The sequence below is a fragment of the Muntiacus reevesi genome, chromosome 1 (genome assembly GCF_963930625.1).
Source record: "Muntiacus reevesi chromosome 1, mMunRee1.1, whole genome shotgun sequence".
In the NCBI taxonomy this organism is placed as follows: domain Eukaryota; kingdom Metazoa; phylum Chordata; class Mammalia; order Artiodactyla; family Cervidae; genus Muntiacus; species Muntiacus reevesi.
This window is the reverse complement of record NC_089249.1, coordinates 13,281,490-13,309,386: the sequence shown is the minus strand read 5'-3', so window position 1 is coordinate 13,309,386 and position 27,897 is coordinate 13,281,490. Positions and strand designations below refer to the sequence as shown.

At 44.9% G+C, this 27,897-nt stretch overlaps 1 protein-coding gene across 1 annotated transcript in view; it reads right to left on the bottom strand.

Moving 5' to 3' along the window:
- Nucleotides 1-27,897, bottom strand: part of STAB2 (stabilin 2) — a 164,092-nt gene that overhangs the window by 104,042 nt on the left and 32,153 nt on the right. The window contains exons 7-18 of the mRNA XM_065921136.1: nucleotides 24,461-24,586; nucleotides 23,133-23,329; nucleotides 21,400-21,533; nucleotides 16,773-16,906; nucleotides 15,097-15,179; nucleotides 13,587-13,736; nucleotides 11,921-12,064; nucleotides 10,842-10,898; nucleotides 10,562-10,687; nucleotides 4,670-4,723; nucleotides 4,314-4,394; nucleotides 1,357-1,509 (exon numbers count right to left, since the gene is read on the bottom strand). Coding sequence (XP_065777208.1) covers nucleotides 1,357-1,509; nucleotides 4,314-4,394; nucleotides 4,670-4,723; nucleotides 10,562-10,687; nucleotides 10,842-10,898; nucleotides 11,921-12,064; nucleotides 13,587-13,736; nucleotides 15,097-15,179; nucleotides 16,773-16,906; nucleotides 21,400-21,533; nucleotides 23,133-23,329; nucleotides 24,461-24,586 — 1,439 coding nt within the window. The remainder of the gene's footprint in view (nucleotides 1-1,356; nucleotides 1,510-4,313; nucleotides 4,395-4,669; nucleotides 4,724-10,561; nucleotides 10,688-10,841; nucleotides 10,899-11,920; nucleotides 12,065-13,586; nucleotides 13,737-15,096; nucleotides 15,180-16,772; nucleotides 16,907-21,399; nucleotides 21,534-23,132; nucleotides 23,330-24,460; nucleotides 24,587-27,897) is intronic.

Here is a 27,897-nt window from a genome sequence, read left to right as displayed (position 1 = left end):
CTTAGAAAGGTGGTCCCACTAGCATCCTACTCTTGGCCCCTCTCCCCACCCCTACTGCCTCTTCCCTAGAGAGAAGGAGTGATGTCAACGCCAGACAGGTTTGGGAGAAGTGACTAGGTCTGCTCAGAGGAGCCCCTTCCTCATCCTCTTTCAGGTTCAGACCATCTGCAGGCCTCAGGCTTCTGGTCGACCCTCAGCCATGTAGGGAGGCCCCTGCCCCTGAGGGGACACTGCAGTTGCCCACCTGTTCCTCCCTTTGCCCTGCTCCTAGGGTGCAGGTGACTCCCACTCCTGCCCACCCTTGATTCTCTGATGTACTGTTTCCTGCCACTGCTTCTCCTTGGATGGCCCAGCATCACTTGCATGTTTCCTCAGCCCTGCCCACCCCTCTGTTACAGATTCTTAATTAAAGTCTCTTCATTTGAACCATTGGGATCAATTCTGTATACTGGTACAGAGAGTTATTAATTAAACCTCTAAATCTAAGTATACATGCCCAAAGGCAGCTTATGGGTTCTGAAAACTGAGATTTCTAGAAGGGACTAGCTGTTCCTACTAGCCCTCAATACTTTCCAGAGAATGCACTGGTACTTTTAATAGATCTAATCAGAACAACCCTAAACCAGAGCACATTGGTTTGATTTAAATCCAGAGAAAACAGTAAAAGAAGACTTCATTCTAAGGTAGCTATGGGGAAGCTCTTCTTATTTAACTAAAATTCTTTGGGTTGTGGCTCAAACCCACATCTTGATTCTTTTTTTGGGGGGAAATGGAGAATAAGCTCTTGAACAATCTGCAGGAAAGACTTGATAGGAGTCACCAGTTAGATTTGTTTAGAGCTACCCCACCCTGAGCAGCTGTTGTTCAAGTTCAGGGAAGGAAGTCTATGGAGGACAAGGGCAGCTGCAAGTCCCCGCCTTGTGGGGTGGCTCTGGTCCAGGTTGTTCAAAAACTTGTTGAAATTTAGTTGTTCTGATTAAAACCAGCTGAGCCAAAAAGTTGCAATGGAAATAGGAAACCCTGATTTTGGACTTCAGGCTTCCAGAACTGTTGAGAGAATAAATTTTTGTTGCTTTGAGTCACTTGCTTTGTGCTAACATATTGTTATGGCAGCTTTAGAAAATGAATACACCAGGGGAGCAAACGGTCAGTGTGGAAATTCCCCCAGGAACTTTGGTTTGTGTTCGATGAAACAGGACCTCAGGTGCCCCTGCCTCTTCATGAAGACAGAAAGGCCTGTAGAACGAGGCTCCCGTGTGAGACTCTTCCCGTCGGTTCCCTCAGAATCATGAGGACGGAATGAGCCCTCTGTGAGGGCTCTTTAGGGACCTCTTACTGAGTCCCCAGTTTTCTTACCAATCTCATCTCTCGCGTCGTCTCATCACATCGGTGGGGCAGGATTGGGATGATGGAGGGAGGTATGAGGACCCCAGTCAGCGTGTAAATCCGGCCGTTCTTGGCAGTGACCTCCATTTCTTCCAGAGCCATGCCATTTGCCAGAATCTGTCCCTGGAGAGAAACAATGCCGTCTTTCATCTTTCTGCCTGAGGAGCACTGGCGGCCCCCAGGCAGGTCCGAATGGTGGCAGCTTCTTGAAAGAGCCTTCAACTTCACTTCACTTCCTGCGGAGTGGAGGATTGTGGGTAGAAGGGCTTGGCTGACAGGGAAAGACGAATTTGTTGAATGAATTCTCAACTGACTCTAAGCAAGGATGTCCTTGCAGAAATGGTCCTTGCCAGTGCTGGACTGGGGAAGAAGTAGAACTATTTGACTTCTGTGATATATTTGCTATGAGACCTTGGGCAAGCTGTGTTACCCCCATGGTGAAGTGGAGATCCATCTGTTCAGATACACTGGAGTGACTCTACTTTGGGGTCTCAGGAGATATCAGTGAACAAACTTAGACAAGTTCCTGCAGACGTTGCAGGCAAGGGAGCAGAAAATGAACAACTTAGCCAAGAATTCTGATCTCTACTCTCCTTCCAAATCTCGCTGGGTGATGCTAATGGCAGCACCATCCTTCTGGTGGCTCCAGTCAGAAGCTCAGGAAACATCTTTGGCTTCCTCTTTCCTCATCCCCCATTGGATCCCTCAGCAAATTCTGCTGGTCTCCTTCAAAACACCTTCAGAATTCAACCACTCCTTACCAGGTCTCAGCTACCACCCTGCTCTCCGTTACCATCATTCCTTCTATTTAACTAAAAAACTTCAACACAAATTCTAAAGGTTATCTTCCACTTAGAGTCATTAGAGAATAATGACTCCCCTCCCCAGGTTGTACAATGCAGCCTTAAGCCTATCTCCTGCCCACTAATGTGTGCCTCTATTTGGCCCTTTCCCTGGCTCCCTGCTAGTCACCGCCACTCTTCTCTGAGTTATTACATTCCCTCCTAAAGAGTCTCCCCAGATGTATGTCTGATCGCATCATCATTCCACTGCCCAAAATCCTCTAACGGCTTTTTATCTCTCCTAAAGCAACAGCCTTCATCCTTGCCCTGAGTTGTAGGCCACATGTGACCTGACCACACCTCTCCTCCTCCCTCTTAACACCTGGACCTCCTCCGACCTCACTGCTCTTGTCCCTCTGTTCTGGCCCCGAGGACCTTGCTGTTCCTCGATCAGGTTGGCATGCGCCTTGCTTCACAATTTTGCACTCTCGATTTCCTCTCTCTGAAATACTCTTCCCCCAGATACTCACAGTGCCTATTCCTTCATTTCCATCAGGTCTTTGCTCACATATTTTCTTCTCCATGAGGATTTCTTAGACACTGTATTTAAAATGTCAGCCTCATCCCCACTTTCTATTTCCCATCTTTGCTTTGCTGTTTTTTTTTTTTTACCTTAACACTTACTACTCTGATATAGGATATATTTAATTTGCTTATGGTCTATCATCTTATTCACTAGAATGAAAGTTCCATGCAACCAGGGACTTTTATCTGTTTGTTCTGAACTTGAGGCATAGAATGATGCCTGGCACATTCTTGGCACCCAACAGAAACTTGTTGAAAAGTTGAGGGGGCATTGCCATCACCATCCATAGTGAACCAACAGGAGACATAATCTCTCTGCTGCCAGATTTCTGCTAATATTACAACCCTGAGAAGTTAGCTGAATAACATTGCCTTCTTTGTGTTTCTTACGTAAGTCATGTTCCCTCCCACCTCAGGACCTTTGCACCTGCTTTGCCCTCTGCCTGGAACTTTCTCCTACTCATCCTTTGAAGCATCATCTCCTGACTGAGGACTTCTAGAGCCCTAGATCTGTTGTCTACTCCTGTTGCTGATTCTGCTGCTTCAGAGCACTCTTAACTTCCTCATGGGAACCCTATTATAATTGTAACTAAGTAACTAAAGCTGAGTGTCGAAAAATTGATGCTTTTGAACTATGGTGTTGGAGAAGACTCTTGAGAGTCCCTTGGACTGCAAGGAGATCCAACCAGTCCATCCTAAAGGAGATCAGTCCTGGGTGTTCATTGGAAGGACTGATGCTGAAGCTGAAACTCCAGTACTTTGGCCACCTCACGTGAAGAGCTGACTCATAGGAAAAGACTCTGATGCTGGGAGGAATTGGAGGCAGGAGGAGAAGGGGACAACAGAGGATGAGATGGCTGGATGGCATCACCAAGTTGATGGGCATGGGTTTGGGGAGACTCCGGGAGTTGGTGATGGACAGGGAGGCCTGGCGTGCTGTGATTCATGGGGTTACAAAGAGTCGGACATGACTGAGCGATTGAACTGAACTGAACTGAACTAACTGGTCACTAATTAGTTGCTTCAGGGTGGTTTTCCTTGCTGGAATGTAAGCCTGTCTTTTCCACATCTTTATCCTTGGCTTCTAGTTTAGACTCACACACTTGAAGTTGCTCATCAGATATCTGCAGAAAGCCACAATGAATGAATGAAGCAATCACAAAGAGCTGAAACCTGTGAGTTAGCGTTGAGGTAGGATAACCCGATGAACAGCCATGCAGCTGCTGCTGCTAAGTCAATTCAGTCGTGTCCGACTCTGTGTGATCCCATAGATGGCAGCCCACCAGGCTCCCCCGTTCCTGGGATTCTCCAGGCAAGAACACTGGAATGGGTTGCCATTTCCGTCTCCAATGTGTGAAAGTGAAAAGTGAAAGTGAAGTTGCTCAGTCATGTCCGACTCTGTGTAATCCCATAGATGGCAGCCCACCAGGTTCCTCCATCCATGGGATCCCCCAGGCAAGAGTACTGGAGTGGGGTGACATTGCCTTCTCCAATGAACAGTCATAAGCAGAGGAAAAAACACATGTGAGCAATGACACCAGAGACAGAGTTTTCACTTACGTTGTTGGTTGTGTTAAATCTTATGATCTGGTTGGCCATGCTCCTGATGTGAGGGGTTGAAATGAGGGTGGCCATTTCCAGCTGCAAGAACAAGAGAACAATAGAGATACTGACAGCCACACCCAGAGTCTTCATTGGAAAAAATAACTTGAAAGTTTATGAAATAAGTGATGGGAGCTTTGCTGCCATGGGTTTTTGGAAGAGTTCTTAGATGACAGGCTCATTACTCACATAAGCACGCACTCAGAGCTAAGATAATGAATAATTGTCACACATTCTCTAGCACTAAAACATTGAAATTTAAGATCAGATATCTTGAAAACAGGGAAAAAATAGGGCAGGAAAGGAGTGCCAACCTGAGTAAATGGGACAATGTGGTATCTGATGAGTTCCAGAAGCTTCCGAGATCCCTGCAAAGGAATCAAAATACTTCTTTGAGTCATTAAGGAAAACACAGATTTCCCTCTCTTGTGTAAAATTTCTCAAGTGACTTTGGTCACTTGGTCAATAAAAATAAATGACCCACAATCTCTCTTGGGAAATCCAGGGTGAGAAAATCCCATCCCCCAAATAACTAACATTTTTTACTTTGTGACAGGCAGGGGCTGTTCCCATAACATTATGTGCACCTCTCATTTAGTCTTCCCAACAGCCTTGTGAGGTGGGAATACTACTGACTCATTTTATGTGTGATAAGACTGAGTTTTAAAGCCATGTCCTAAAAAAAAAAAAAAAAAGACGTGGGAAAAAAAATTAGTGTTGGATACATGGGTACCCAACTTTACTATTTTACTCTACTATGCATATTATGTACTTTTCAGTATGTATTACATATTTCACAATAAAAAGTTAACCAAGTTAAAAAAATAAATAAATAAAGCCATGTCTGAGGTCGCAAAACTCTTGATAACTTAGACTATAAGCCTAAGAAGTAACTAAAGGTCTCAGTGACCCTGCTTCCTTCTCTCAATGTCTAAGGCTACCTTCTAGATTTTCTAAGACAGCCTCAGTTTGTGATTCTGTTTCACTCACTCCATAAATAACTGTGGGCTCATCAGGCCATGTACTGGTTATTTAGGAACATACAGTCCTGTTAAAAATATGTGACCAGGACTCTTTCTTCTTCTGTGTTCTTATGGTACATGTTCATCTCGCCTTCAAGGTCCTTTCCAAGGTTTCTCATGCTTCAGGAAACAGAAAAAGAGTCTTGGGACTCTAAGCAGGATGAGCAGTCCCTAGAGGGGTGCCCTGGAGACAGTGGATGGAATTAAGGCACACAGGGGCCTGGGAAGAAGGCAGTGGCAGTCGACTACAAGTTGACTGTAATCTCCCAGCTGAGTCAGAGCCGGGGGTTACAAGCTTCGAAACCCTGAATTCTTCTACTTCAGTGGCACAGTATAGGTACCGTGTCTCATCGCTACTGTGTCCTGGAAAGGTAAAGGATCACAAATCAAGATCATAATAACCTCCAAGAGGCTGACCAGCTAGAGATGTGTTTCAACAGTGTGAGGTCCCAGGTCGAAAGAAAGCCCTGCTGAACCCGAGTTCCATTCACCCAGATTCTTCTCTGTACTTCCCCTTGGCCCCTATGCCAGGGGAATTACCTGTAAGCAGAGGGACCACATATCCTCGTTTGTCTAGAACAACCCTGGTTTACAGCGATCATCCTGGCAGCCCCATTCACTCTCAAAATTGTCCTGGTGTGAACACTTGGAAGGCCACCATATCTATAGGTCAACAGCATTAAGCACAGGGCAGGGTGACTGGTAAGAATGTTGAAACTGAACACCAGCTGGTCGGCCCTGGAAGTGATGGCTTCTGTAACCCTGGTTCTGTTACCATAAGACTTTGAGCAAATCACTTAGCTTCTGCGTCTTAACTTTCCCTGACAACTACTTTACGGAACCCAGCAGTGAGGACTTGCAGGCAGAAGCAATGCCAATACAAGCTTGAATGCTCAGAGGCAGATAGGGTGGGGAAAAGTGGGGAGCCCTTGAAAATATCAGACCAAAGTAGACTGCGAACTCCCAGAGGGCAGGAACTGGGTCTGTCTGGCTTATTAATCACTGTGTCCCCAGTCAGCACAGCAGGACCTGCATAAACATTTGTGTCAGCAAGTTAAAGGGAGGAGGGAAGAGGTCCTGCGAAGGTCACTGAGCTGGACCTTGGGAATCTGAGTTTAATCCTGGTTCTTCTTCTGTGCGACCCTCAGCAAGCATCTCACACCTCTGGACTGAAAAATAACAGGGTTGGTTTGGACTCCTTCCAGCCCTCTATTTTATAGGAAAGACTATCAGCTGGATCATCCACTTCTAAAGCCTCAAGACTTAACTGGCATTGGACACGTTCTATAGGAAACTGGAGAATGAAAGGGACAGAGGAGTTGATCAGCATCACTCCACTATTGCCTGAACCTGCTACTTATCTGGCTGGGGGCCATTATCCAGCCAGAGTTTAGTCCAGATGGCTTAGATCCACAGGGTTCACTCACAGGCGCCGCTGTCGGAGAGCTTGTTGGTGCAATGCATTCTTTCCTTTATGTGGACATTCACTTCCTACTTGCTGTTTTAAGTGAAAACAAACGAACAACAAAACTGAGCTGTTTGGTGCCAGAGACAGAAAGGGAGTTTTCCTACTAAATGGTGACTACGACCTTGAACTCTGTAAATTCTTTTTGTCCCATTTTGCTCACAAGGTCTTTGTGAATTTGCAGGGTCTGTTCTCTTGCTCCCTTTGCTTTTATTTCTATCTAGTTCAGTGATCAAGTCATACACTGGGGCTTGTGATCAGTAGCCATGATCTCTGCAGGGATGGGATGGTTCAGGACTGAAATTTTGCTTCCGGGAGCAGCAGAAAGATAAGTGGAAAGGAAACAAGGCATTCCCAAAGCAGAATTGGAAAACATTTTTCTAATGAAACCAGTTTGCCTTTCATTTCATTGGCCTAACTGATGGGGAGCTTATTGTCTCTAGCTGAGGTTCCTCCCTGAAGTTAAAGCTGAAGGATGTCATTAAGATGCATGGAGAAAGAGGGAGCTTCCCAGAGGCTGAGGAATTTTAACCCACATTGGCTCTGGACCAGAGAAAGCGGTAAAAAAGATGATTCTATTCCTCACCTAGAAATTGGAAGTTGAAAAAACAACTTGAGACTCAGGATTGAAAGACTTGAAGTTATATACTCTTTGTGAGAAGTAAGATACTGCCTTTGAGAGAAATGAGATTGAGAGCCAGGAGCCGTGCTATGCTGTTAAATGCATCCTATGAGGGAAAAATAAGCCCTAATTTATAGTACTGGACAGTTTCCATGGCGTCAATATTCCTACCAGGGGCTGAGTTCAAGCTACTGATGGGATTTCACTGAATGGAGCTGGGAAGTTGTTGTTGCTCAGTTGCTAAGTCGTGTCCGACTGCAGCACACCAGGCTTCCCTGTCCTTCACCATCTCCCGGAGCTTGCTCAAACTCATGTCCATTGAGTCAGTGATACCATCCAGTCATCTCATCCTGTCGCCCCCTTCTCCTCCTGCCCTCAATCTTTCCTAGTATCCGGGTCTTTTCCAATGAGTCAGCCCTTTGCATCAGGTGGCCAAAGCAGTGGAGCTTCAGCCTCAGCATCAATCCTTCCAATGAATATTCAGGACTGATTTCCTTTAGGAACAACTGGTTTGATCTCCATGCTGTCCAAGGGACTCTGAAGAGTCTTTTCCAGTACCACAGTTCGAGAGCATCAATTCTTTGATGCTCAACCTTCTTTATGGTCCAACTCTCACACTGGTACATGACTACTGGAAAACCAAAGCTTTGACTACACAGACCTTTGTCGGCAAAGCAATGTCTTTGCTTTTTAATATGTTGTCTAGGTTTGCTAGAAGATGGGAAGAATTACAGTCTATTCTTGAGAGCCTGAGTGAGGCAGCCCCAGTCACTGCTGGAAGGAGTTACAAAAAGAGAGGAGCTTCTTGAACAAAAGTGCTGACAGAAAAGCAGCAAGGTTGACTTTTTCTATTCTAGCTAAAAGGTTTTAATTTTAAGTTCACCTGATTAGGTGTCTGAAAACTCCTTTATTCTTATTAAAAAGTATCTGTATCAAAGAAAAACCATATAATCTCAGAATTTTAACAGATTTCCCAGGGGAGAAATTATTACTTCTTTGGCTTTTAAAATTAAATATGAGTATGAGTTCTAAAGAGAAGAATAAGAGTTTTCCTATAATAGCTAGGTTTCAGGAAACCTGAGTGTGAATCATACTTTTAAAATAGCATCCTATTTTAAAGGCACTGGAAACTATGACTTTTTCAATGAAAACCTGTAACAAATCTCTAAATATGTTTAACATCTGCTTGTAATGTAAGAGGTTACCTTCTGACTTATTTCCTTGATAACTATTTTTTTTTTAAATGAAAGGTATTCTGAATGCAGGGTTTCTCAGGTGGCGCTAGTGGTCAAGATCCTGCCTGCCAATGCAGGAGGCAGAGACACGGGTTCTATCCCTGGGTTGTAAAGATCTCTGGAGGAAGAAATGGTAACCCACTCCAGTATTCTTGCCTGGAGAATCCCATGGACAGAGGGGTCTGGGGGACTACAGTCCATACCGTTGCAAAGAGTCAGATACGACTGAAGTGACTAAGCATGCATGCATTCTGGATGCAGAATATCCTTGTAGGTACCTGAAAGTATTCTAGAAAGGGATGCATCCATGTGACCCTCTGCATCATTCAGGCAACAGTTTCAAGTGCCCAAAACAGTGTGACTTGATATCTGAGTTAGAAAGCTGGTACTTAACAAAATGTATATTTTCAGTGCCATGAAATCAGAATTATTGGGGTGAGCTTCTGTAATCTGCCTACTTAACAAGCTTCCTGGGTAATTCTCTTATTTAAAAAAAGTCTATTTACTTATTTTTGGCTGTGCTGGATCTTTGTCGCTGCACAGGCATTTCTTGGGGCAAGGGGGGGCCCCTCTCTAGTTGTGGTGTGCAGGCTTCTCACTGCAGTGGCTTCTCTTGTTGTGACTCCCCGGCCCTAGAGCACAGGCTTAACAATCGTGACACAGGGGCGTAGTTGCTCTGCGGCACGTGGGATCTTCCTGGATCAGGGTTGAACTTGTGTCTCCCTCACTGGCAGGGTTATTTACCACTGAGCGACCAGAGAAGCCCTCCCTGGGTAATTCTTAAGCATGCTAAAGTTTGAGGATCACTACTCTAAGAGACTCAGACCCCCCGTGTAATCAACACTGATCTACGCGAGGTCACAAGTAGTTTTGCCCCATTTCCAAGATGGTGGCAGGACCTCAGGGCACTGGGAAAAAGCTTGTGGCCTTTCCTTTAATTTCACTATTTGGCATTCTAATAAAAAATTCCATAATTAGCTAACCTTTTCAGTTGGGCTTCCCTGATAGCTCAGTTGGTAAAGAATCCGCCTGCAATGCAGGAGACCCTGGTTTGATTCCTGGGTCAGGACAATCCACTGGAGAAGGGATAGGCTACCCACTCCAGGATTCTTGGGCTTCCCTTGTGGCTCAGCAGGTAAAGAATCTGCCCGCAATGTGGGACAACTGGATTTGATTCCTAGGTTGGGAAGGTCCCCTGGAGAAGGCTACCCACTACAGTATTCTGGTCGGGAGAATTGCATGGACTGTATAGTCCATGGGGTTGCAAAGAGTCGGACATGGCTGAGGAACTTTCACTTTTCTTTCCCATTTAAGGCTGTTATTCCTGAAAGAGGAAACACTTTAAATGGTGTCCATTATTTTTGCCCTAGACTGAAAGAGTAAAACAAATCTCCTTTCTTGAGGAGGTCATGAGAGAATTGAAGGTTTATGATGTATAAGGAGAGGGTTATTGTGGAGAGAACTGAAAGCCATAGAAAGGAGAGTTAGGAGTCCCTAAAAATAATATTCCTTTTACATTTAACCTAGACTTTACCCAGAATGCCATGCCAGGCTTCATTTTTTAGATGGTTTTAGAGTTGTAGGGAACTTAAAATTTATGATTTTGCTATTGAGAAATCTTAGGAGAGAAAGGACATTGACTGGTTTTACAGTGACATGGAACTCTACTGGGGAGATTGTAGCCATATCTAGGCTTAGTTACAGAGCACTGTGATTGATTAATGATGTCTGCCTTGGTTGCAGAAATGTAAGTGGTACATGTGCTACTTATTTGTTGTCCTTAATTTAGAAAAAGCCTGTGTAGGTATAGACTGAAGCAGTGATGCTGTTATGACACCATTAGAATACACAGAATACAATACCTCTGAAGAAAGGAGATAATCAAGAGTGCCATCCTTCATGTTATTCAATGCTTCATCACTTGGAACAAAAACAGTGTATGGGCCACCAGCGCCATCTCCATTTAAGGCATGTCCCACATTGGTTTTCTGTGTTTAAGAAATGAACATTTGTATCTGTAACCTATCTCAGATAGATATATGAATTCCCCAGAAAGTATTTATAATTGATACCCCCTGCTAATTTTATTGTACCAAGAACTAGACATAAAAAACTTTCTAGGAGTTCATGAAAAGTACATACCTCTAACAAAGATGTGAACTTGCTGTATCTTGGTTGTAGCATGGTCATTATGGTTTGCTAAAAAGAGACATTTGGCTTAAAGTTCAGTACAAAAAAGGGAGGTGGTTTAGGAAACAGCTACTCTACATGAAAAGACTGATGACAGGATTTCATGGAAGTGTGGACTTCCATGGGCTTCCCTGGTGGCTCAGATGGTAAAGAATCTGCCTGAAATGCAGGAGACCTGGGTTTGATCCCTGGGTCGGGAAGATCCCCTGGAGAAGGGAATGGCAATCCACTCCAGTATTCTTGCCTGGAGAATTCCATGGACAGAGGACCCTGGAGGACCACAGTCCATGAGGCAAAAGAGTCGGACACAACTGAGTGACTAACACTTTCACTTTTCTGATGGAAAGCTAAAGGGAAAGAAAGAGGAAAGTGGACGTCTATAAAAGGATCTGGCTAACCACAACACATTATACATGTGTTTTCTGTGTTTATTTAAACAGTAGTTCAGATCTGCATGTTCTGAAAGTCTCTGCATGCTAAGTCACTTCAGTCGTGTCTGACTCTTTGCAGCCCTGTGGACTGTAGCCGCCAGGCTCCTCTGTCCATGGGATTCTCCAGGCAAGAGTACTGGAGAGGGTCGCCATGCCCTCCTCCAGGGGACCTCCCTAACTCAGGGATCACACCTGCATCTCTTAAGTCTCCTGCATTTGGCAGGCGGGTTCTTGGCCACTAGCGCCACCTGGGAAGCCCCAAAATAGTCTTTGGCCATTATCAAATAGATCAGAGGGAACGAATTTTATCACAGGGAGGATATGCCTTCCTCCACAACACACAAGGGATAAATTTTTGTGACAACTGGTCTGAGTTCTCAGGTGTGTCTATGAAAAAGATCACAAGATCAACCTCTTTCCTACACCTACTGCATGCCTTTCTCTTTCTCCACAGAGGTGTCAGATCTACTAAAAACAATAATACAAGCACATAGTGCTGACTTGCATTTTATTCATGAAATAAATAATAATTCATGTTCCTCTCTAAGGAACAAGGGAAGGTGGATTTGACTTGACATCACTTTTACCTGAAGTTCTCACCTCAGTATTGCTCTCAAACGTGGGCGCCACCTTGTCCATGGCTCTGTCGAGGATGTGCAAGAGCCCGTTGGAAGCAAGTATGTTCCCTTGTATAATTTTTACCTTCTTTTTGCCTCCATAGAGTTTAAGTTTTATCTGATTGTCCTAAAACACCAAGGAAAAATAAAACTAAATTAATGTGTGTCCTTGAAAATCAAACACTGGATTAGAAGAAGTCTTAAATCCTTGGGTTCTGTCATTTATTGGCTATATGATCTTGGATAAGTTCCCTAACCTAAAATGTGGATGATAGTTTCTGCCCCATTGAATTCACAGGTATTTCCTTGGGCTCAAATGAGATAATATACAAAATCACTTCAAAATATCAATCATTGCTAAATGGGAATAAGAAATTACTGTATAGTCTTCCCCCAAAAGACAGCAAGCTACAAAGGGACCTGAAACTCTTCAATTTATTGTAAACTCATTACTTACCTACTTTAGTGTTTTGGACAAAGAGGCACACAATAAAAAATATGTCCTGAATGAAAAGGTGAATGAATCAATACATGTCCTTGTGAGAAAGGAAACCACATCTTCATCCATACATACATTCACTCACCCATCCATCCATCCATCCATCCCTCCATCCACCCATCCATCCATCCTCATACACACTATACAACATACTGGTTAAGGATCCAGGCTTTGGGGGACTTTCCTGGTGATCCAGTGGTTAAGAATCAGCCTTCTAATGCAAAGGATGCAAGTCTGATCTCTGGTTGGGGAACTAAGATCCCATATGTCGCAGGGCAACTAAACCTGCACATCCCAATGACGGCAAATCTGTGTGTCACGGAAAAGATCTCACACACTGCAACAAAAACCCAGGGCAGCCAGAAAAAAAAAAAAAGTTACAATGATTCACGTTTTAGGATCAGGCAGACCTGAGTTTAAATCCTGCCTTTGGCCCTTACTGTGTGACCTCTCAGTTTTCCCACTGGAAAAACATTCACAGGCTTGTTGTGAGCCTTAAATATCACAAGTAGAGATTTACCCCAGTATCTTGCATGTCATAAGTGCTCACTGATCTATCAGCCATTGATATTTGGTGAAATGCAACCAGACAGGTCTGGTCTCGGATAGGTCATAACCACCCCCAACCCCTCCCTCCACCACCACTCTCTGTTGATTGACCATGCGCCCTTCAGCTCAGTAAAATCACAAAAACTTATTTAAAAAACAAAACAGAATTAATGGCATTAGGAGGGACGGATTGTTGAACTGGAGAGGGTGGATACTTCGCCACCTAAAACAAACAATCCATTTCCTTTTCTAAGATGAGTGCTGATCCGGCTCTGTGCTGATGCTTCTAGGAAATGGGTTTACTGTCAATTTTCTCCTTCCTGCTGGCAGTTGAATGATGGTTGCCTTGAAAACTAATTCAGACCAGGGCAAAATCACTTTACAATCCCATTTCTGTTAACAGTCCATTTCCCGCACCTCACCCTTGCCAGTGTTGGCTCTTCGTTTTTGTCCTATGTAGGGAAGTCCTGTGACAGATGAGGAACAAGGAGAGAAGTTCTTCATAACATTTCACGACCCCTGGACACCAAGAGCGAGCCCGCTGTGGCCATGGACTCAGTGGATACTTTGGTTCGGGAGTGAAGATCAGAGAGATCCTTACCTTGTCTTCACTGAAGATCTCCCCCGGCTTTCCTGTCAAAGTGTAGAATGTGTCGGTGTTGTTCATCTGTTCAGTGCTCATCTGCCCAGCAATTATATGGAGTTTCACAAAGTACTGAGCAGCTTTGTCATCCAGCAAAAACTCTTTTACCTGAGAAAAGAAAGACGATTCCTTCCATCTCTATGGTGGTTTGGAGGAGAAAAATGAGGTTTGGGACTCAGGCTATGACTCAAAGTGAGTATACAGCTTGAGTCTGGGCTCTTTCAGGTACAGATAACTTTCCCAGAGTTAAGCTCCCCTGGGCCAGGTTGTAAAGGGGGCAGAAATTTGGAGAGCGGGAGGTGATACATGGTACACTCTCAAACTCTGGGTCAGGCTCTAGCAGGGAACCAGTGGGCCAGCCAGGGAAACTTCTAGCAGGCCAGAAGGACCAAGGTGTGTGGCAAGAGTCAAGGAATCAGTCATCTTGAGCCCAGGAATCAGTTGGGAATGAAATATGAAGTTATGTAAAAAAAACAGGAGGACAAATGGAGCTTTTGAATAGAAAAATTAAGAATTTTTAAATCCACTGGACCAAATGGACATTTTGTCAATATTATATAATCAAAGATCACTCAACAGAGACCTTTCTTAATCCTGTATAAATTCAATCTCTATATGAAATAGGCGATCACACCGCAAAGTATCTAGCCCAGACACCTTCAACATCCACTAGCTCTCCTACCCCACAGGGGAGATATGAGTGCATCTCCAAAGATTAATGACATGTTCATCTTGGGCAGATGAATGGCAGTGGCATATTAGGAAGAAAGAATCTGAAACTCTCTGTGTGTTGATTTACTTCAGCACACGTTACAATCACAAAATCTCTTGGATTAAGATAAACCATTTCCATACAAATCAGTATGTCCACTATCTACATTAAACCATGTCTAACTATGGCCCTGATACTATTACAATGGGACGCCTTCGCCAGATACTACGGGTTTCATTCCCACTGGGGGCCATTATCTGAGATAGCGACTGCTTACATTGACGACTACACTTCTAGTTTCCTCTATCCTCGTTGCCATTTATGGTAATTTTAAAGAAACAAATACCTAGCTGGTACGTAAGTTTAATTCTTCCCGTGGTGAGTGAGCAGTTTTGCATTGTGCAAATCTTATTTAGCATATGACAGCAGTTGAGAACCCTTAGGGATTACCCTTGAGGGGTAATCACTGGAAGGTGACACTGGGGGGTCTTGTAGGGAGCTGGAAATGGTCTTCCCAGATACATGGACATTTGCGTTGTGACAGTTCATTGAGCTATGCACTCCTAATCTATATATAATCCCTAAGGGTATCATATTTTGCAAAAAGCTTACAAAAGAAATTGCCATCCTTGTCATCAGTAGATTTAATTTTAATGGGGGTTTCCCACTTTAGATAAAGAGGATACTGTCTACTAAGATTTTTTTTGGGGGGGCCTTAGCTCCTATTTATAAAATAAAGTTATTTTAAATACTTACATTGAATTCTTTTAATCCCTTGTCTGTCGGCAACAGCACAGTAAATGGTCCCAGGTTGCTCAGTGGCCAGGCATAGGCTTTGTCTTAGGAGTCGAAATACACAAAGAAAGAAAACAGCAAATGGGTCAGTGGCACATGAGGAGTAAAATCAGGCAATGACCCTTGTGGTCCACTTACACCCTCTGACTCCCGAGTTTCTCTGTTTTAATTGGTATTATGCAGGCCCTTGAGGAGTGAAATGCTAAGAATGTGAAATCTTTCTCACAACTGTGTGATTTTCCTTGAAACCACAGTCTTGGCTCAAAGATACCCCAGGATGAGAAGCTCTGTGAGGGTCATGTGACAAGATCATTGGCCACTTCCTGCCCCTGTGCCTGACTTTCCAAGCGGTCAGCATCTTAGTGAGTAAAGATGTAGCTCTGGCTTCATCCAGGAGATGGAAGAGCTCGGAAGAGCCTTGCGCTTGGTTTAACGCTTTGCGGCTGCCATTGTGACATGCTCAATACTTTTTGAACAAAGAACCCCTGTCTTTTCAATTGCATGAGGCTCTACAAATTTCATAGCTGGTCCTGTTTCCACGTTCCTGGGGAGCTGGGACAGCAGGCTGGGCTCGGGGCTCTCACACAGGAGGCCATGTGTCCTAGCACTTTGTAGACCAGGCAGGTGAAGGGTGACTGGGCTTTGTCCAGAGGAATGCCTGAGGGTCTGTACAGCCTGCAAAGGACACTGTCCCCTTTGTCTGCTCCCACTGACATTCTAAAAGCACAGAGAGGAAGGAGGGAGATCCCAGAGGCCCACCCGTGAGGCCTGACTGCCCATGGGGTGCTTGCAAAGAGCAAGCTGTTTGTGTAGGATGCATGTTATTTGCCTTGAGAACACAGCACTGATCCATACAGAACATTTTCTTCTCTGTCTGTGCTCTTTCTGGGAAATCACGCTTGCTGACTGATCAGTTCTAGAGACTGATATTTATGGGTTTGGTTGATCGCTCAAGCCCATTTTCTGTTGATCAGCAAAGTTTGTGTCTCATTGAAAATCTTGTCTAATCCTGTAATCAGCTCTATTTCATTCTTATGGGAGGGAGGAGTGATGACCTCTCGGGGGCCTTTGGCCTTTGGACATGCAGGAGGGTGTTTTTGGCCATCACCTTGTCCAGGGGCTGGTGGAAAATGCGTCACTCTAGATTGTTAGTGGTCAGGGGTGGGAAAGGATGCTAAACACCCAGCGATGAGTGAGACGGTCGGTCACATGCCATCAAGACTATGTTCCACATTCAAACAGCACCTCCACTAAAGAGCATTAACACTGCCAGGCAGTATTACCTGTCAACATTGTTTCCCATCTGGAGGACCCATAATGTCAAGGGAAAGAGGATGGTATCCATCCTGACGTCTGTAGCTGTCTATCTCACTGCTGTTGCAGACCTATTACTCAGAGGTGACCCCAGGACCTTTGCTTCAGCTGCTGCACTACTGGATCTCTTGGCACTAACTCCTGTCTCCTTGGGACATCTGCCTGTCCGTTTCCTTCCACTAGCCCTTCCTAGAAAGGGCTATTCCTGCTAGATATGAGGCTTGCCTATCCTGTACCCCTTTCTGAGTGATTGTGTGTTTCAGATGTCCTCGCCCACCAGAGGGCTGCCTTTTCTGTGGAAATGTGCACCCCTGCCTGCATACCCAGGAGCGAGATGAAGGAGGTCAGCCTTCCTTGCCATTTTCCTCTGGGTTCGGTGTTTAATTCTCTGAGTCGCTCCATGATGTTTCCATAACAGGTTGAGCCATCGCCTACGTAACCTTTACGACAAGTGCATCTACGGAGAGGGTGAAAACATATTTTCAGGGTCCCAAAGTCACTGGATGTTGAGATCATACAGTTCAAACCTCTCACTGTGCAGAAGTGATGCTCAGAGCGGGGTAGAGACAAGGCCAGAATCGTGGGGTGAACACAGGTGAGCCTTCCTAACATTCTGGCTAACATGGAGCAGCCCACAAGAAATGGATATGGAATAAATTATGTGTGCATATGTAAACACTGCTTCCCTGGTGGCTCAGATGGTAAAGAATCTGCCTGCAATGCAGGAGACCTGGGTTTGATCTCTGGGTTGGGGAGATCCCCTGGAGAAGCGAATGGCAACCCCCTCCAAATTTCTTGTCTGGAGAATTCCACGGACAAAGGAGCCTGGTTGGCTACACTAGATTTCTTTGTATACTCTTTGTTTTCAATATTTTTTCCAAGCATGAACAATAGCAAACTCAGGGAGATAGTGAGGGACAGAGAGGCCTGGCATGCTGCAGTCCCATGGGGTTGCAAAGAGTCAGACATGACTTAGTAGCTGAATAACAACATGAGCAAAAGCCCATGTACATCAGAACCACTAGGACTTGCTATAAATGTAGGGTCTTGGTCCCTACTGCAGAAGCGCAGAGTCAGAATAAGCTGGGAAGCCGGCCTCAAGTAAAGAGTCAGAGCTGTGGACCTGCTCGGAAGATTCTTCCCCTCCTCTTCCTTTCTGAGAGCTCTGCTCAACCATCCCTTCCTAGGGGAAGCTCCCTTGGTTTTCCATCCCCTCCCCTCCCTTGGTACATCACATCCCCCTTAGTGGGCCATGTAGCTCATGGCACCAGGTGGCTCTTTTCTGCAGCACCAGTTCCAGTTGTAATTTTATCCTCATCTGAGTGGTTATTTGATTAAGATCTACTTCCCCTTCTGATCTGAGAAAAAAGTGAGGACAAGGGCAATGTGTGTATTTATTCATTCTCATAAACCCAAGATCCAGCGCAAGCCTTGGTCCATAGTATGTATTTAATGAATAGTTGTAAAATAAATAGAAATACATAAACAAGGAAAGTCACAGAATTTTATATAATAGTTTAGGTTCACAAAAGAGAAATGAAATTAAAGATGTGCTAGCAGTTATGTCTTGGTAGATGTTAAACACCCAAATCTCCAGGGGAAAAAATAGCTCTGATTTGCAGCCTTTGACAATTTCCACGGTTCACACTCCCACCTTGGCCAATCTCAAACTACCGTGACACTAACCAGCCAGCAAGTTCCTGAGAATTTGATCATTGGCTCTTAAGACTCAATAAGCCCTGGCTTTAGCAAACCACTGCTCCCTAGCAAAGACTGGTTGGCAGCTGGCTGAAATTGTCAAGGTGCTTAGGAAAGTGACATTCACCAGGATCTTGGGGATAAGTGAGAAACAGGAGACGGGGAAGAACAATTCAGAGAGGAGAGATGCAAGGGTGCTGTGAGTAAGCATACCACAGGTATGACTCATGTGTAGAACAATCCCAAAGAACAATTAGACCCTCGCTAATCCAGGTATGTTTCTAAATCAGTCCCAGGGCACAAAGATATATATCTTCAGTGTTTGCTAAAAAAACGTTTCTGAACAAATCCCTTGCTTGGATTGCTGCAATGACTTCCTAATCGATCTTTCTGACCTGAGTTTTCCTCCCTTTAGGTCAGTCTTTCACAGAAGCTCTGGGTGGTCTGTCCTAAAGGGCAATCTGGCATCTCTGTGCTTAATTCTCTCAGGGGCTCCTTTTGTCTACAGCAGGGGTCCCCAAACTCCAGAGTCCAAACGCCTGATGATCTGAGGTGGAGCTGATGTCATAATAATAGAAATAAAGTGCACAATAAATGTAGTGTGCTTGAATCATCCTGAAACAACCCCAGTGCATGGAAAAGTTGTCTTCCATGAAACTGGTCCCTGGTGCTAGATAGGTTGGAGACTTCTAATCTATGGGATATAGTTTAAGTGCTTAGCAGGCATGCAAAACTTCAAAGAAGGGAATCTTGCTTATGTCTCCTTCCTGCTGTTCATGCAAAATTCTAACAACAATTTGCTTTTTTTTCTAGACTGTTCTGTTCTTCTCAGGTGGGTGTCCTGCCAGGACCATTCTCATAGCTCAGGTGTGACCTGCTCTGGGCAGCCTTACCTGACCTCCCAACATTTTCCCCACAGAAGCATCCTGTTTATACCTCTACCACAACCATTCCTACCAGAATGGCCTCATCAGGTGTTTCCCCCTCTGCTAGCTGGAAGCTCTCCTAGAATCTGGATCCTACCTTATTTCTTCTCCTTGTATTCCAGCACCTGGGACAGTGCCTCATTGTTGAAGCAATTATTTTCGAAGTACCTACTGAAATCTAGAAACTGTGCTAGGCGAGAGGGCTATAAACATAATAACAACAGATATCTTGCATTACCATTATGTTGCTGGAGGTGAGCCTGAAAACAAATAATTGACGATGACATGATAAAGGTTACTTAACATCTTTGAGCCCCAGGTTGCTCATCTGTGAAATGGGCTTACTAACACCAGTAAGGCTATTGACAGAAGAGACAATGCGTGGGCCATCTTCTATGGCTCATGCAGCATGATTTGGAATATTCTGCATAGACTGATTGCCACACTGAGAAGGCACAGGCCAAATTAATCCCTCTTCTGGGTGAACTAAATTACTGATGGCCCCATATTTTATCAGCGTCACTCAGCCAGCCTTTAACGTAGGCTTCATCCCTGTTGAGGCTCCCCTGGTGGCTACAGAATCCACCTGCCATGCAGGAGATGTGGGTTCAATCCCTGGGTTGGGAAGACCCCTTGGAGAAGGAAACGGCAACCCACTCCAGCATTCTTGCCTGGGAAATCCCATGGACAGAGGAGCCTGGTAGGCTACTGTCCATGGGGTTGCAAAGGGGTCAGACATGACTCAGTGACTAAACAATGACAAAAACAACTTCCCAGCTGAGGATAGTTTTCTTCTGGGGGGGGGGGGAGTCAAGGAGATGTTTTTAGTGACACACAGACCCCTAACATTGATGATTAGTTCCACTGACATTCTAGACACAAGTTTTAATGCAACTTCTGTTATTCTGATGTCCCAGTTTCATTTTTCTATTTTATCTTCTCAACTACAGAAGAAAGAAAATGTTTAAAGTGTTCTGCTCAAGTCTTCTCAGAGGATAGTACAAAATGTGTAAGCTGGCCAGTGCTGTGGTCGCTGTCAGAACCTGGGTTTCAGCAGAGGACGTGCTCTGCGGATGTGTGTGTGCCTGTGGGTACGTCTGGGAGGGGTCTGTGTGTGCAAGGTGTGCATGGAGTGCTTTCCTGTGCCAGGTTCTTCTCAGAGATGGATGAACGCAACCTCATTTAATCCTCATCACAGCCCTGCTTGGAGGCTGAAGTTTTCCCCTTTTGTGACAGAGGAAACAAGTCAGAAAGATTAAGGGAGGTGGCAGAGCTGGGTTTGAACCCAGGGGTTCTGACATCCACACTCTTTCTCTTCCACCCACAGAGTATACAGAGTCATTTACTTGCCCAGAAAGAACACAGTGACCATCAAACCTATCTGGGAAGATCCACCCATTCAAGACCCATCTATAAAAGGTATGCTAGAGGAAGCACAGAAACTGTTCTGTGTCTACCATGGCTCTGAGCTCACTGCAGCAGACTGGGCTCTTTGCAAATGGTGGTGACAATGAGAACCAAAAGTCGCCTCGAGATGCAAACCTCCGTCTGGGAGACAAAAGGCTTGGGTTCCAGCCTTAGTTCACCCACTGATAAAACATAACACAGCTGGAGAGGAGTTTCCAGAACATTCTCTCATGAATCTTTGAATCTTCACAACAACTGTATGAAGTAGACATCACCGCTCATTTTATAGATGGAGGAAGTGAAGCCAGAGAGACCACATCATGTTCCCAAGGTCATGAATCTGACAGATACCAATGCGGAGGCTTCAGCCCATGTCTTTAAACTCCAAGTACCATCATCCCACCAGGTAAACTGCCCCTGTCTCAGCAATTTTCATGCCAATGTTTTTTACTCATGGTAAACCCCTTCTTTTGAAACCTGGAGTTCAGAAACCACCACTTGCGTATGTTCACATTCCCCAGCGGTCACTTTCCCCGTGTTCTGCACCACTGACAAGCACTGTTTCATAGACGACAAGTGCATTAGAGGTCAAACTCCTGTCTGAAATGGACATTCGTTTTCCCAGTGGACATGGCTTCACTTTCCCATGCTCTGACCACTTTACACCATGTTTTCAGATCAGGTCAATATTTCAGGGTGTTGTCAAGATCACTATCAGGGAAACCATTACTGAACAATTCATTGATTATACAAAGACGTACTGAGCCTCTACTATGCTCCTTGCATTGTGCTGTGTGGGGGTGGGGGGTGGATGCAAGGCTGAATAAGACACATTTCCTGCCCTTCAAGGACATTTCACCATTGACTGGCCACCACCTCCCCCTCTTGGAAAGACCGTGGTGGAACTGAAAAGACTTACTTGGTTTGGCCTGGTGCGATGGTGATGCAGTCTGCATGCATGTGGCAGGGGTTGTTAGATTCACACACATCGGTCATACTGCATCCCACTCCGGGGACAAAGTTGCGGTAATGCTGCTTACACTCGCAGTGAGCCTTCAGCAGATGGGAAGAGAAGAACAAAACAGTTTTCATTCGTCACTTAGGCTGACATTCTTAAATTCCTGTTTTTACCCTAGCATGCAAGCTGACTTGGGGTAGGTCTAAAGTATGGGCTGAAATTAAAATTCATCAGTGTATCTAAAATTGGAAATCATGTTTTCTCATCTGTTCGGAAATTCATACACTTTGTAATTCACCTTTCGGTTTCCTGGTTTGCTAACCCTGGGCCTCCCTGGTGCCATATTTCCTGCTTTCAGATTTAGATGAGTGGAGATTGACGTTCAGATGTATTATTTCTCTAGAATAGTGGTTTTCAACTGTGAGTCTCAACCTAAGGGACCTTGGTAATGCTTGGAGATATTTTAAATTGTAACAACAGGAGAAGGCGCCAGTGTCATGAGAGACCAGGGATGCTGCTAACCATCCTGCAATGTACAGGACACTCCTTACAGCAAAGAGTTCTCAGGTTCAAAGTGTTAATCATGCCCAGGTTGAGGAAATGACTTGTTCTGAAAAAATGAATGTGAACAATGTTTCTGTGTGAATGATGTTTCTAAGACTTGAAAATATGCCTGGGGACTTCTTTTTTTTTTTTTTAAGGGACAAGGTATATTTTTAATCTCACTCCCAAGGTACGGAGCCCTGATTCACAATGTAACATGACTTTTCCCACAAGGGATCTCATTTAGAAGATGGGAATTCAGCCCTTTGAATTTCTTGCCAACCTGCCTCAGAAATCGATAGCAGAAATGTTGTGAGATGTATTCTTTTTCTCAGAGATGAAATCAGGTGGATTCTTTGCAGGGCACTCTAGGAGCATCCCCAGGGGGTGCAGGGGAGACTGCTGGGGACCTGTGGCTGGGTCTGGTCAGGCACTGAAGCCTTTCCTTTCACTCAGGCAGCTGTGTGGATGGATTTCCTGTGTGGATGGATTTCCTCCACTGGACACTTCATGTGCAATAACGGCTGCAGTAGGCACCCACTATTTGGTGGGTAAATGAGGTATTGGGGAAAGGTCTCTCTTAGCTGGCTTCTGCAGCAAAGGTCTCCTGACCAGGCTGAATTTTACCCGGCAAGGTCATGATGTGATTTAGAGAAACACATATGGCTTACTGCAGGGCATCTTCATTGCTCCCTACAAATCTGTCCACGCTGCCTAACATTTTATCAGCATTTATCTTTTTGGGACAGTTCTTTGGTCCTCAGAGTCTTCTGTCACTTTGAAAAGACATTAGAGAGAATGGAGGATTGTGGGCAAAAGTCAATTACATGTTCACTTAACAGTTAACGATGAATTTCTTAATCAAATTTGAGTCATATGTATGTGTTTTGTCAGTCATCAAACAGGACGGGGATAGAAGAGACAGTGAAGTTTTGACTAGAAAGTCGGGCAAGGGCAAGTTCAGAGGGTAGATTAGGGCTCACTGAGGTTGACCCCAAGCACGTGGGGGTCCGACTGGGGAGGAAGCTCAGCCTGAGCATGGACAGGGGGAAGTGGGAGGGCACGGATGACGAACTACACCCTGGCACCGTCTGACCTTCGGCGGGTGGTCCTACTCCTGCTCTCAGCAGTTCCAGACATCCTTAGCTCACCTGTCCGGGCCCATCGTATCTGCACACCGTGGACTCTGTCGGGCAGTTTCCGAAGTTAAACTGGCAGGGGTCCACTGGCAGGCACACCTGGCCGTCCCCGCGGTAGCCTTCCTGACACGTGCACCGGTGCTGATTTGGTCCCAGGTAGGTGCACTGAGCTTGAGGGTGGCAGACGTTTTGTGAACACGGATTGATGGCTGGAGAAGCAATGACCAAACAAGGTGGTTACCGCATGCAGGGAGGGAGCGGGAAAATCAGCTGTGAGGGATGGGAGAGCACAGCTCAGCCAAGCGAAGAGTGAAAGTTGCTCAGTTGGGTACAACTCTGCGACCCCATGGACTGTGTAGCCCGCCAGGCTTCTCTGTCCATGGAATTCTCTAGGCAAGATTACAGGAGTGGGTAGCCATTCCCTTCTCCAGGGGATCCTTCCCAACCCAGGGATTGAATTCAGGTCTCCCGCACTGCAGGTGGACCCTTTACCCTCTGAGCCACCAGGAAGCTGCAGGCAATCTAGCAGTTTCAAGAGAGAGTAAAAAACATTTCATCTTACCTTCTGGATCACCTCCACCTACCAAATAGATTTATATATGCCTTGAAGGAATGATAACTATCAGTATTGTGATGATGCATTATCATGCCATGCTATGTGTGGATTTAAATATTAAATAGCATGAAAGAAAGCACTAACATTTAAAGAATTTATAATATGTACTGGCCCTTTTCTAAGCATTTGATATATATGAACTCAATTAATCCTTATAATCTTCTAGGGTAGTTACCACTATTATCCCCATTTCATAGACAGGAAAATGGAGGCACAGGCAGATTCAAGAATTTGTCCAAGGTCATGTTGTTAGTTAATAGGCAGATTTGGGATTTATACACAGATGGCCTGGTTCCAATAGCATGTTCAGAACAATTACAACCTCTCATGAAGTGAAAGAGCATGGAAAGAAGGGAGAAAGGAAGAAGCAAACAAACTATATTCTATCTTAACACTGATTCAGGTGATATAAAGCAAAAACATGTATCTGTTTAAGCAATCAAACCCGGGTGTCCTGCATTGCAAGCAGATTATTTACTGTCTGAGCCACTAAGGAAGCCCTAAAAATCTATAGATACACTTTGATAACAGGAGAAATGATCATTTATTGAAGAGCTACCACATGATGAGCATTTTGCCTAGAACTTTCAATATATATCATTCAGCTGCACAAGGAGAAATAGAAGTGTTCATTGTGTTAATGTTAAGAAGGCTGTGAGGCTTTTTCTGATGAGGAATCTGACCATCTTAATGAATAAACCTGCAGGATGGAAGTCCTACTCACGCTCACAGTGTTTGCTGTCGCCTTTGTAATTGGGAAGGCATTTGCATTCTAGCTTTGTTTCATCTTGGCTGGAAGGTGAGCATCTGGAATTTTCTGAGCAGAGCAAGGCTGCACATTCCGGGATGGCTGGAAAGGAAGATTGTTGAGGTAATTGCATTAGTAGTACAACCAGTTCTTAAAAGAAAGCTCAACAAATACAATATTTCCTATATTACAAGAATGACCACAGATTCCTTGTAACAATTAAAAAAATACAGAATTTGTAAGGCAAAAATTAGCTGTCTTCTTGGTCTTATTCTCCTATCCCACTCTCAAAATAGTCAATGGCAAAACCCAATATAATACATTTACATATAAGATATTTTTTAAACAAAATGGAATCCTGTTAAAATATTTAAGAACTTAATTTTTAATTTAACATTATGGAGGTATTTAAGGATGTACCTTGATCTCTAAAGACTGCATAGTATTTTATAATATATCAATAGATAGTGCTTAGATGGCTTTTAAAAATGATAAAGAATCTGACATAAGGAGCCAGCTTGCAAAGCAAACAATTTGGACTGGCACGGTAACACGGATGCCAGCTGGAAGATATGACATGCCGGGGTCAGAGATAAAGGACAGTTTATCACTCACATCAGGAGCAGAGCCAGAGGGTTAGCATTTATGGACCAGTTCTTCCAAGCCCCAGTTCCCACCAGGCAATGCGAAGAGGGCCAGACTGAGACCTGAACAGGTGTCACTACAGAAGATGAGCCCTGACTTAGGGAAGGGAAATGCTGTTTTGTTTGTTTATCTCTAAATAATAGACAATGTTTTAGTTAGGGCCCGGGTAAGAGAGAGAAATCAATTATTTAAACAGGGAAAGTTTTAGTGTAAAGATTCATGAACAGATTAAAAGGGCTCCTGAGAGTTAAAAAGAATTGGAAAGAATAAAGGGAGAAAAATAAAGAGCCATCACTCCTCTTGGGTTAAGATGAGAGCAAGTCCTCCTCCCTCCAGAGCTGAGACACAGATGCCACTGGAAAGGACAGGACCTTGGTCACTACTGTAGTGGAGAGGTTGCTGAGGTGTCCGATGGTGAGACTTACTGGACTCCATCCCTCTGGGGCTCCAGGGAAGGTCGTCCACAGGGAGGTGCCAAGCCTTAGAGCTCCCTTGGTGCCTGGGCAGGCCGCTCACCTCAGGATGTTACTGGAAGTAGGAGCTGAGAAGCCCAGGCTCTCAGAAGCATGGTGCACTCCTGTGTGTGAGTAGGGCGGGGTGGCCTCAGGAGCCAGCTGAGTGGCATGAAGGTGGGCGGTCAGTTTTGCCGGCGGTCAGTTTTGCAGGCGCCCAGTCCTGCGGGGCCCCTGGTGTGGATGGGGCTGAGGGGAGGGTGTGCAGAACAGCACGCCTGCTCCTGAACTGGGGCACCAGCCTCACTGTCCAGGACTCCTGGGCAATGCTGCTGCTGCCTGGGTCAATCACCAGACAAGGCATGCAGGTATCAAATACCGGAGCCTCCTAATCCCCGCAGGAAGCGAGTGCTGGAGAAACTGCAGGGCTGAGCAGCGGAGCAAAACTGGTGAGTGTGCCGAGCCAGAGAAAAGACGAGAAAACCCTTCCTCCTCTGGTGTCCCTTTAGCGCCCTCTATTGGTGAGGTTTCACATCTTGCTGGCAGGCAAATAAGAAATCGCTCAAAGCCTATTTTATATTCACAGAGCAGGCAAGAAGGGTGAATTTGGAGCTGAGAGGCAATCCAGTAACAGGCAGTAAGTGTGCCTGTATTTGATCCCAAGGGAGGCCTTACATCTTCCAAGGCTGTTCGCTATGCAGACACACTCAGAAAGATGTTGGAACAGAGGGCAGTCAGTGTATGACTCTCGGTTCAGTTTAGTTGCTCAGTCGTGTCTGACTCTTTGCGACCCCATGGACGCAGCACGCCAGGCTTCCCTGTCCATCGCCAACTCCCAGAGTTTACTCAGACTCATGTTCATTGAACCAGTGATGACATCCAACCATCTCATCTTCTGTTGTCCCCTTCTCCTCCCACCTTCAATCTTTCCCAGCATCAGGGTCTTTTCCAGTGAGTCACTTCTTTGCATCAGGTGGCCAAAGTATTGAAGCTTCAGCTCCAGCATCAGCCTTTCCAATGAATATCCAGGACTGATTTCCTTTAGGATGGACTGGCTGGATCTCCTTGCAGTCCAAGGGACTCTCAAGAGAATCTTCTCCAACACCACAGTTCAAAAGCATCAGTTCTTCAGCGCTCAACTTTATAGTCCAACTCTCACATCCATACATGACTACAGATCTTTGTTGGCAAAGTAATAACTCTTAAGATGTGCACAAATGTGAAGTACACATTTGTCTCCCAATACTGGCTGGTTGAATCAAAAATTCAGAGAGGGTATCTTACATTTAGGTCTTTAATCCATTTTGAGTTTATCTCTGTGTATGGTGTTAGGAAGTATTCTAATTTATAATAGCTAGGACATGGAAGCAACCTAGATATCCATCAATAGATGAATGGATAAAGAAGCTGTGGTACATATGTACAATGGGATATTACTCAGCCATAATAAGGAACACATCTGAGTCAGTTTTAATGAGATGAATGAATCTAGAGCCTATTATACAGAGTGAAGTAAGTGAGAAAGAGGAAAGCAAATATCATATATTAATGCATATATATGGAATCTAAAAAGATGGTACTGATGAACCTATTTGCAGGGCAGCAATGGAGACACAGTCATAGAGAACTGACTTGTGGACATGATGGGGAAGGAGACGGTGGAACTCATGGAGAGAGCAGCATGGAAACATACATATTACCATATGTAAAATGGACAGCCAGTGGGAATTCACTGTGTGATGCAGGGAGCTCAAACCTGGTGCTCTGTGACAACCCAGAGGGGTGGGATGGGGTGGGATGGGGTGGGAGGTGGGGGGAGGCCCCGGAGGGAGGGGACGTGTGTGTGCCTGTGGCTGACGCATGTTGATGTGTAGCAGAAACCAACACAATATTGTAAAGCGATAATCCTTCAATTAAGATTAAAGTTTAAAAAATTCATAGAGAATATCCCCTCTCTCCTCTTCCATAAAGTCCAGTTGTTGCTGGGAAGAGGCTGCCTTTTCAGAGTCACATTTTCAACCCCCCTTTGCATCCAGGTGGGAGTATATGACTTGCTTACATTGATAGAATATTGGGCACTCTGTGTATCAGTCTAGACTTTACAAGCAGATCTTTCTCTACACTCTATCCTTCCTTCTGTGGCTCAAAGCAGAGCATTCTGAGGTTCTACAGACTGACAAGACACACACAGTGGAGAACTCTAGGTCCCTAAACACCATGCGGTGGGAGCTGGTATCAGCCAGGAACACCCACATTGGACTGCCACCTGAGTAAGAAATAAAGCCCTGCTGTGTTAGGCCAGAAGACCCCCACCTT